This window comes from Dysidea avara, chromosome 6, assembly GCF_963678975.1.
Source record: "Dysidea avara chromosome 6, odDysAvar1.4, whole genome shotgun sequence".
Classification (NCBI taxonomy): Eukaryota; Metazoa; Porifera; class Demospongiae; order Dictyoceratida; family Dysideidae; genus Dysidea; species Dysidea avara.
Window position 1 is genome coordinate 15,349,350 of NC_089277.1, and position 11,297 is coordinate 15,360,646.

The following is an 11,297-nucleotide window of genomic DNA, read 5'->3' on the forward strand; positions in this document are numbered from 1 at the left end:
AGTTTTGAAATCAGGCTTTCGGCTCACCTTTAGCAATTACGTATGTACCATGGAATACAGCGTGGCTCGATACATACTTTAAAACTCTCACAATTTCATATATATGTGTAGTTATAGTATAGTTAAATTGCTTTAAGTTTGTAGTTGTTTACTTTCTTTCCAAGCTGTTTAGCTTTGTTTTGTGTAGCAGCTGTTTAGCATGAACTGGTGTGTCAATAGTAGCTTCAATGGTGTGAGCAGATAATTTTGCACACAAAGATTTCAGATAATCCTCTTTTGATTACAGATTTCATGGTCCCAATCAAGTGATCTATGATACAGTTAGTTGCTTGTATATAGTTTCTCAATTACTCTTTATGACCTACAGCCAGTGCATGTAGGAAGTTAATATGACTGCCTAAATACAGTGGGCTCTCTTAACAAACTGTCTGTATTAAGGATGCAATTTACAAACTTCCACACAAAGACAAAGATTTTAATCCCAACAAGCCTGGCCTCATGCATTTTTATCCCTTAAAGAGTAAAACCTCTATATTGCAGCAGAAAAGAGCAAAAAGATTCTGGGTCTCATGACCAAACAGTGCATTACAGAGAGGTTCAACTGTAGCAATGATTATAATTATTGCAGCAGTAATTTAAATGCTCTTCTAAATTAAATTACATATTTCTTGTCCTTGCAATGTGTGCCAACCAGCTGATCTGGACGGTCCATCCCAACCTGATACATTTGTTGATTAACTTTTCAAAACTTCTCTCAGCATTTGTGTCATCTTTAGTAACCATCAGTGCATCTCTGAGGTACTGTAAATCTTCCACACATGTCAACTCAGGAATACCAGTGTACCTCATCTAATGGAGAATGTGTATTACCAGTTGTACATGTAGTGTGTGAGTGTTTACTATTGAGAACAAGTTGACTATCAAGTCAGCATGTTTCCTCAACGACAAGAATGCTCTACAGCAGAGATTTTTGAATTGGAAGAAGGTAGCACTTGTCTACAGTAGCATAACACAAATACCCTACGTATATTTGCAAAAATATCTATATAGCTACCTCTCCTCCCATCACATGAATGAAATCTGGTGTGAGTACAAAAGGGCACCACTCTCGCTTAACTCTCTGTTTAGACAACAACAAATAAATTACCATATTTATGACACTGAACTTACCATAAAGTGTTTGATATTTCCCAAGAAGTGGCCAAAGTCAATATGAAACAAGTTACCTGATGTGGTCACCATAATGTTGTCATTGTGTCTGTCCCCAATACCCTACACATTAACATATGATCAACACTACCTCAACTGATCAGTCATACCAAAACATATGTTGCCACTGAATATCCAGCACATGATTGAATGAACCGGTCAATGGCTGCCTGAAATAACTCAGGATCTTTCTCTCCAAATCGACTAAATTTACAAGGTGTCTTCAGACAGTATATATTAGTAACTCACTCTCTTTGGTGGTATTCAATCCACTGGAGCAACTTGGTATTGTCTGTTATATCAGATATCTGAAAGTTCAACCACATCTTAATTACCGAACTCTAAATGCAACAACAATAGCTCACGTCAGCCACAGTCCTTGCATTTTTAACCACTTCAATAATTCCTGAGTTAGATCCAGTGGCCACACACCCATAGGGAATCAGGCACAAGTCCAGACCATCTTCTTGCCATATCTGTAAGGTACTGAATAAGTAAACATCTAGTAAGTGATAAAGACCTTGTCAAAGAGAGTCAACATTTGTAGTGTCAACATGTCCTGACGTAGATCATCTCCAGTCTTCACAATCAACTTGTATGGGACTGGCTGGATGGCACTTGGATGAATATTACTCATGGACAACCACATTGGCATCTGCATGCGTTACTCAAGCATGTAATTAATTGTGGTTTAACAATATCACCTTTTTCGACTGCATTACTTTACATTTCTCTGGTATGAGGTTACCCATTCTCAGTCTGTTGTACAAGTTTGTATGTTAAAACAAAAAAAATATATAGCACACTGTATCTTACTCTGGGTTATGTAGTGGTGATATTGATTTAGTAGAGAAGTTGTACTTCACCAATAGTTTTTTCAACAATTTTTCACTGTCTGTTGCATTCTGATTTCTTGCTGCATTCAACTACCAAACACCACATTTTATTGGTCTTTAAACTCTGTCTGTCTGTGTGTGCGGTTTATATGTACCTCAAACGATATTCTTTGAAAATCTGATAAGATAGACATCTGATCTAGAATGCATTTCTATACATTGTGACCAATTAAAGATAGTAAAATTTATTCATTTATTTTACCAGCATGTCTTTTCCACAGCCCACAAGGTAAGCCTCCAGCAGTGTATCATACCTCACTGTATACTGGGGACTTTGAGCTTCACATTGTGAATACCTAATTAGAGCCAATTAATAACTAACCAAGCATTGAGACTAAAATTATGAGTGCATTTTTTGTTGCCCATATTCAACACAAACATGCAGTTTTACCAGAAGAAAAAGTGTCCTATCAACTTGTTTTGTAATGCTCTCTCTAGTAGGAATCTAGCCAGAGCACTGTCATGATTGGCCTCAAACTTCAGTGCCTATATCAGGAACATTATAGTAGTGATGTCATCATTAGTGGATCAGTTAGTAGTACCTGTACTAGTTGTAGTAGATAACCCATCAACTCATCATCCTTTAGTTCCCTCAGTCTCTCAACAGCAAATGTTCTAACAAACTCATCTGGACAATCAGAGTCTAGAAACTTGAATGCTACCTAACAAAACAAGCATTGTTGAAGCAACAGTATGCCACAACACTTACTGCAAGTGGCAATGGTTCTTTTAAACTTTGTAACAAGCCGTATGTTTCAGCAACTTGTTCAGGGTCTGACCAAATCACTTTTTGAATGTAATACTGTAAAGTCTACAAAGTAACCATATTATTTAAGGTGGTTATGTAGCAGCTTAATATTTTACCCTTGGACTTATAGCTTCTGTAATCTTTGTAATGCCAGCTAAGTAGTGCTTGCTATCTTGTCTGTGTTTTATGTCATAATAGATTAATTTATGCATACGTAACAGCTATATGTACCTTGGATTAGCATAGTCTAATATTTCACTAGGAGTGCCACTAGGAAAAATTATTGGACATGCAAAATTTTCAAATTCAATTGTTAACAGCACAGCAGAAATATCTGGATTATTTGCAATGGGACCATTTGTGAGGTTCTCTGGTGAGTTTTCACCATTCATTGGCCACATGTGTAATTGACATATTCCAACCTTTAAGAGGTTTCTGTGGTAACAACAAGGTAATTTAAGATACATTAGTATATGACATGCATGCATGGTACAGCATATCACCAATGATACTATACATTCCTGACTACCCAAACATCACTATCATTGTGTAAGGTCTCTTAATTGATCTAATTCAGCAAGGGGAATAGTGAATGATTAGGGACATATAATATTATATCCTCCTACACAGATAGTGTAGTTTGGAATGTAACAATTAAATGCTTTTCCCATTTTAGGTTAGGCTTTATAGGTTGCTCTTTTGTAACAAACACATTTTGATTCACTGAATATGCCTAATCAGTCATTACTAGTTACAAAAGAGCAGTACTCAAGAACAGAAAACTTTGTGACAATTTCAGTTCCTCTTTGATAGGGTTGCTCAACTCAATAGTATCATTCCTACAAGTGATGTGTGTACCTATGATCTATCAAAGATGTAGTCACCCAGCAGAGCTCAGGAGATTTGCTAGTAACAGAACTTTTCCGGGGTTTTCCAGTTCCATTTTCAGTCATTACTATCACCAGTCGTGTGGCCTATGACAAGCACCCATACAACACTATGAGTATTTGTTTCAAAGAATATACACAACAATACCTTTGGAATACTTTGTATGTTGGTGTCCTTAAACAATAGCTTATGATTCCAGATGGTTTCGTATTTTAAATTAACAACTGAAGTTGCTTCCATATTTGTTATCATTTTACCACCAACAGACAATCCAGCTTGAATTGAAACATTGAGATCTTTTTCAATCAATTGATGAGGCACATTAGAGACTTTCTTGATAGTGAAGCTATTAATGCAATGACCACTCAGAATAATCGTATTAAATATTTACTATACCTGAATGGAAAGGTCAGATCCCATAGTGAAAGAGGATTGGTTGCTGTACTGTCACTGCACAGCCTCTGGTGACTAGGAGCTTTACCGGTAAATGGATCAGCCAATGGCCACTGTTGAAGTACATAGGTATGATAATTAGAACACTCGTGATTGCAAGGACCCACGTTGATGTCATAGAGATCATCTTTGTTGGGATGTGGTTTAGTGACAACTGAGAGATGCAATTCCTCACTTTTAAATATTGCCCTGTGTGGCTCTTGTCATATCATATTGTAAAACTCATTAATTCTATTACCTTCGAACTGCCTTAAAGTCCAGTAGCCTAATGTCTCCAGTAATGTAGCTTTCTTCCCCAGTTACTTGAAGGACACAGTTATCCATCCTACATAGGGCACAATTTTATGATAACAGTTACCAAAATTGTCCTGTACCATGGTTGTATTAGATCAGCAAAGCAAGGGAGAACCTCTGCCAGGATTTCTGTTGCTGTTGACGTGACTGTAATAGTATAATGTATTATAGTTTATTAATATCAGAACAGTACACAAGATCATTACATGTTAATAATTACTTATAGAATTTTTGGTCAATTACATACTGTTGAATTCCTTCTCAAGTGTCAGAGTTTTCTGGAGATTCGTTGTCCTTTCAATTGTCATAGCTCTTGTTGATTTTCCAGTTGTGAGATTTTTTGACACATGGATAAATACTGTAATCATTTTATTAGCTGGAACCTTTCAACATTTTTGGATCACATGATAGATACAATATAATATATGGGTACCTTCTTATAGAAGTTTTCTGTGATAGAAGATTGATCAAGCTTCATCATCATACTGTAAAAAACTGGATCACGCCTCATGGCCACTTCAATAGCATGGCTGTATACAGTTGTGTTTGCTCAGTCAAGTTATGCACAACACAGTATAATGCATACCTTTTAAGCCTGTACTTTGCCCATCTAACTTCAGCATCCTCACCATACATGCTGTCAAATATTCCACTGTCTCTACCAATTGCACTTCGCTTAACTGACAAACTTCTAATTTTATCATGGAGCTCTTCTTCCTAGTGGGACCCTAATTATCACTCTGTTAATATGCAGAACATAATGTAAACCTCTTGTGTTGGGGGAAGTTTCCTTTCTACTATAATTAGAGGAAAAGTGCTTGTTTTTTGATGCAGCAAGTAAAAGAATGAATCCACTCTGTGGAAAGTTAAGATAATTAACCAATTCTAGAACAACATACAGAACAGTAGGGGAACAGGATACATGTATTGGTAGTCATCAACCAGTTGATATTCATATTCTTCATGCTCATAGATGAACTGGTATTCATTGACGACATCCCATTCAAATCCTGGGTGCTTGTCTCTGTAATGATGATGTCACACTCATGGTTTCAAATAGCGCAACTAGCTAGTTTGTAAGTTTACCTTAGATTGATGCTAAGTATACTGTGTGTATTTATATAGCCAGCTATGTAAGTCAATTTCATTTGGAATTAGTGTAATTGTAAACTACTGCCAAGTGTTTACATACACATGCTACTCACACAATACGATAATTATATGGCCTGTGGAACATTAACTTATAGCATTTTGCTCACTCACTTCAACATCAAGATCAGCTCATCTTTAATTGAAGCCAGCAATAAGTTTTCTATTTAATCAACCAATGATTGTTGCATGTGTGAAGAGATATTACCTTTGAATTGAATTAAAAAGGTTTCTTCCATTGTATGGTCAGGTATTAGTAGTTGTAGGTAAGTTTTATTCTGCATACAATAATATTAAATCAAAACACCATTGGTAGCAACATGTCACCTTAGCTACTAAACTCATATATGGAATATTAAGTGCTTCATGCACTTCTTTTGTTAGGTGACCAATTACTTCTTGAGAAAAAGAATTTTCCTTTGACCTTTTTGCATATCTCCTTCTTAATACATTACTACGCTTAGCTGCTACATGTATGGTACACACACAAATAAGTGACATCTGGCTTTGTTTCTCTTACCATCATCTTGCTGATCAGAAACAGAACTCATTGACCCCCTAGAACTGCTAGCATTGGACAACAACTTTGTGCGTTGTGGGCTCTTCTCAGTGAAGGCATCATCTAACAAACTTGAGCTATGAGGCAATTCACACCGTTCAACCTTCTGTGACTCCGCCATGCATGCACACTGTGTAATGACATATACTCAAGAGATGTACTGTATATGGATGCATGTTAGTGATGTATAAGTAATTAACATTTTATATAGAATAGCAAAATTCCTGCACAAAATGATTGGTAAGCTGCATAATTATACGTATAGGATTTAGAATTGTTGGAACTTAATTTTTAGCCAGCGCTCTTTACTTTATAGTACAACAGCTGGTAACCACAACCTTTCCTGGATCATCATTAGCTATCCGCCCATCCTGCCATGGCTATCAGACATGGAGTAATATGATTAAATAGCCCTTACAAAAATGACAATCTTATCAGCGTCTATAGTATTGCTCACTGCTCACCTGTGGTGGGCTTTATGATTTCAACTAACCAAGCACCTACTTCTGTACTTAATAGTGCTCACCTTTGATTTAAAGCTCTTAAGTCTCTGCATATAATTATAGGTAATGAAATTTCATGTTATTCAATAAACACTTCCTTTGATTTTACTTACTGGATCAGCATCTGCATGTAGTCTTACATGGTTTATATATAGTAATAATTATTGGTCTCTGAATAGTTGTAAGAAAAATCTCTATTGCATTAATGATAATAATTATTATTCAATCGGATTAAGCATTTTTAGTTAAATCTCCTATCTGTATGGAAATGGCTTGCCAAGTGCAGTCCACAATTAGTAAAGTAGTAATTCATGTAATTGTGCGAGATTTCACTATGAATAATAGCTCAGTTGTATATAGGCTTGTATTATAGAAGTAATTTGATATAGTGTCAGAATGTTACTCTGGCAGCTACAACTGGTTGTTGTTGACAAATAACAACACTTCCACAATGTATGGCCTCTCCATGATGCCTGTACATTACACACAAACACAGTACACACACACACACACTTTACACGCACACGCACACACACACACACACACACACACACACACACACAAACACAACACACACACACACAAACACAACACACACAAACACAACACACACAAGCATACAACTATTGCTACATATAAACAGTTGTACCACTGGTATATACTTGTATAGCTAATCTATAAATCATATAACTACATTATCTTATTAATATCTATATAGCTACAGCTTTATATTACAGTATATACATTCATCAGTAACTAAAGCTTACCTCTGTGTACTAACTTTACAAGTAGCAAACTGAACTGAGTAGGTTAGTTCTGGAGTCATCACTAAAATATCTACAGTTAGTTTCATAATGGGCTTCATTGATACTTGATCCTTTAGAGCTGTATCATTGTAATTCCCTTTATGTCTCATATTTCATACATGCCTGTAAGTGCAACTATGTAGTTTGCATGTGTGTATAGTAGAAAAATAAGCAGGATGGTATGGGCTAAGCAGTACAGTGAAACCTATATAATTTGACATTCATTGGGATAAAATATTGTGGATTTGTGAGGTTATTGAGATAATGTTACATAGGATAAGTCTTTTTGGTATACAAAACAATGTCAGATTATAGGATAACAGAGGTGTTGGATTAGAGAATTGTTCAATTATGCTAATATGTGTTAATAGGTATCCACATTAACATGTTCATTTGAAAACCTAATATCATTACCTATATTTTAAACCACAGTTCATACCTGAACATGCAGCAATGTTGTTATGAACCACTGCATACTTGACTTATTGTGATCACATACATTGTTGTGCATGTATATCAGAAGCCATACTTTTGCTGACCACTGCCAGCATGCTATCTCAAAGCTGTGTAGTACAAAGTACATTGAGTTGTAAGGAAACAATACACTGGTGCCTGATAATATTAGCTAACACTGACTGCACTGTGTAATGCACCACCAGCACCTCTTCTTATTATAAAAGGTATTTTTTTTTATTATTAAAACATGGAAATAAAGATAGCTGAAAAAAAAAAAGGAAACAAGAGTCTAATAAGCCAGCATGTTAAACACAGAGAAGTCTCTATTTGGACTCAAATAAACATTTATACATAAACATTCTCATTACTTATCAGCCCCTGATTTATGGAAACTATACCATTTTTTTCTTGTCTCTACCATATCCATTGAGAGGTCTCTGTGTGTGCTTGACCAGACCACCCAAGTCTAGGTGATTTTGATTGTGGAATTAGATAGTTTATTTATGTAGCTTTGTTTCCTGGGTGAAAAATCAAATCTGCTGACATGGACGATAAGACCGGTTTTCTCACAATTTATAATCCACTTCCTAAAATATTTTTGTAGCATTGTTGTCAATGCATGACTATGTTGCTGCTTAATCATGTACGCATGACATAGTAAGGTGCTTGTTGCCTTAGTTTATACCTTGCTTGCATTACAAAATTACGTGAACAATAGGTGATGAAGCAAATAAACATTGTAGAAAAATTTCATGTTTGCTAAATTCTGTATAGCTTATATACCTTTGTTATAAATGTTATTTTACATTCTTATTAGGTAGTATAAAGAAGAATTGGAAAAAGAGGTGGTGTGTTCTGTCATCATGTTTCTTGAAAGGAAAGAGGTATATACAGAATATAGTAACAATTATCATAATTTCCAGCTATTAGTTTGTTGTGACTTGAGTGTTTATCTCACAGTCATTATGGACTCACAAAATACAGCTGCCTTTGGCAATATAAGACATTGAACTTGAATAAATGGAATGTGGACTGCAAATCATCATGGCACTCTGATGAAGCAATGTGCCTTATGTACTAAATTTTTGACACTCTGAATGAGCATACGTCACATTTGTAGTAGTTGAAATCCCATAGAGGGTTCGGATTTGAAATTGGTGTAAGTGTGTGTGTGTGTGTGTGTGTGTGTGGGGGGGGGGGGGGGGGGGGGGGTGCTTCCCTTGGACTTCTTACATAAAAATAATGCAACAAAATGTTCCCTTTGGCAGCAACATTAAAAGGTGCTGTTTGTGCATCTAAAGCCTACACACTGCTGTTATGAAACATATAGACACTACAAAGCTAATTGTAATAATATCTAATCTTAAACTTCCAGATAGCATAATGGTGGTCAACTTTAATTTTCTATTATACTGGTGTATCGTAGTTGGCTAAACTTTCTTCTGTGCATACACACATTATTCTTGGTACTCTCCAGTTGAAGGTCAACAGTCAATGAAGTAACTTCAGATGTCTTGACTCTTGTCTCCAATATGTTTGAGACACTACATGTCCAAAACATAAACATTTGTAATGTAAATATACATCAACTATTAAACAGTTTGTGCTAACCTGACACAACACAACCACTCAAGTTTATTGCATCTGCTGTCTCACATCTGTCCCACTATTTCCCTCCATGCATCATGTGCGCAATTGATCATGTAATGCATTTCTTGACCTATTGTGATGTGACCCTCAAGCTCACCCCTCGAGAGTAGTGCAAGTGCGCAAATAGTCAGGTTCACTATGTACTTTTGTTCAAAGTTTATGGAGATTAGCAAACCTATACATTTTTGGAAAGCTTAGAACATGAGGAATCTGAAAATCAATGTTTACATTTGCACATATTCCTGCAAGGTCAGCATTTTTAAATTTCAAAATGGCAGCCAATAAAGTAAGAAATTCCCGATATATCAATTTTAATTTGACATAAAAGTTCATTAATAAACTCAACAAATTCTCTGGTGACATTTTTACATCTCTATTTATTAGAGGTGATAGTTAATCATGAATAATTAGAAGTTTTTACAAATGGAATAGAAGAGCATCCATTATGCTGTAATAACTCAAGAATAGTTATAAGCAAAAAGAATTGTGGAATATTCCAGATTAATTTAATGAGATCTTTGTATAACTGGAGCAAAGTATAAGTTTGGCCTTCACTGAAACAGTTCAAGCCAAAAAAAATTGAGCTACTCTAATAGAGCAGTCACATACTCTAATAATAAAGCAGTCAATTTTGAGTCCATATTGCTAATGTAGCAGTCACTTTTATGAAACTCCTAGCTAGTGTGCTTATGTTAGGCATAAATTTCAGGAGATTAGCTAATACCAGGTTTGAAAGAATAATCGTCATTTGCATAAAATATTCTCTCTTAAAAGGAACTTTGTTAATTAGCAATTGGCAACTATGACTTCACCCTGACCAGATCCAAGAGCACTTTTGCACGTACCAGTTGGTGGCATGCATTAACACAGTTTACTATGTCAAATATAACTTTGCTCAAAATTTATGGGCCTACATAATTATTATTAGAAAGCTTAGAGCATGGAGATCAATGCTTACATTTATACAGATACCTACATGTTAGTTAATTAGCAGTTTGAAAAATAGCAGTCCATATGGTGCAAATTTCTCCATATATCAGCCTCTTATTGACAGAGAATTGTAACAAACACTATTTCTATGTTCTCACACCCATATAGAATCCATTAATAGCCTCTAAAATGCTAAGTAACTTAAAAGCAATTTATTTGGCAAATAGTTATTGCATGAAACAAAGTGAATAAGTGAATTATTAACATTGAGATGTAGAGTACAGCTATGTATAAAGACATCACAGCTATGTACGTATGTACATATACATGTATTTATATCTATTACAGTTAATTCAAAGATATGAACCTTATGTCTATTACAGTTAATTCAAAGATATGAACCTAACAATGATCAGCACTGTCACTGTTGTCATTTTTGATGTATTATACAGTACGATAGTACTATATATATATTAGGGATCATGCAGAATTGAGCTTTTCTAGTTCAAAATATCACCCTAAAACCAGTCTCAATTTCCCTTCATGACAGCTTTGCAACATTGGCTAGGCATAGCCAAGCTCAAAAATGTCTTTAGACTAACCCCAAACTCTTCCAACAAAATTTCTATAGCATTTTAAAATTTTTCTATTCAACAGAACTTTACGCTGACTGACTGACAGCCAAGCATAATTTGACATATTGGCTTGATTTTGCCAACTGTAGATGTACAATACATGCATCATGGGCTTGCCTTT

General features: G+C 35.4%; 1 protein-coding gene across 1 annotated transcript; it reads right to left on the reverse strand.

Moving 5' to 3' along the window:
* Positions 1–613: 613 nt before the first annotated feature.
* Positions 614–7,865, reverse strand: LOC136257796 (phosphatidylinositol 4,5-bisphosphate 3-kinase catalytic subunit gamma isoform-like). Its single transcript, XM_066051106.1, has 33 exons — positions 7,467–7,865; positions 6,158–6,326; positions 5,965–6,104; positions 5,846–5,915; positions 5,752–5,800; positions 5,411–5,512; positions 5,257–5,344; positions 5,075–5,205; positions 4,922–5,018; positions 4,736–4,871; positions 4,569–4,635; positions 4,433–4,519; positions 4,302–4,383; positions 4,138–4,247; positions 3,889–4,087; positions 3,712–3,827; positions 3,085–3,288; positions 2,970–3,030; positions 2,815–2,916; positions 2,648–2,767; positions 2,497–2,591; positions 2,308–2,401; positions 2,201–2,257; positions 2,026–2,135; positions 1,914–1,968; positions 1,730–1,864; positions 1,575–1,685; positions 1,459–1,517; positions 1,320–1,413; positions 1,171–1,272; positions 1,055–1,120; positions 901–996; positions 614–849 (listed from the first exon to the last, which is right to left on the reverse strand). Exons 2-33 carry the CDS (start codon positions 6,315–6,317, stop codon positions 658–660), a joined length of 3,387 nt encoding a protein of 1,128 aa, XP_065907178.1. The 5' UTR covers positions 6,318–6,326; positions 7,467–7,865; the 3' UTR covers positions 614–657.
* Positions 7,866–11,297: the final 3,432 nt, after the last annotated feature.

What these genes read in the sequence shown, in the direction of transcription:
- LOC136257796 (XM_066051106.1), bottom strand. Translation starts at nt 6,317, where the DNA reads ATGGCGGAGTCACAGAAGGTTGAACGGTGTGAATTGCCTCATAGCTCA. An exon ending in AAGAACCATTGCCACTTGCA is followed by an intron (nt 2,768 to 2,814) that starts GTAAGTGTTGTG and finishes TTGTTTTGTTAG; the next exon opens with GTAGCATTCAAGTTTCTAGA. An exon ending in CAGTGGCAACATATGTTTTG is followed by an intron (nt 1,273 to 1,319) that starts GTATGACTGATC and finishes GTTAATGTGTAG; the next exon opens with GGTATTGGGGACAGACACAA.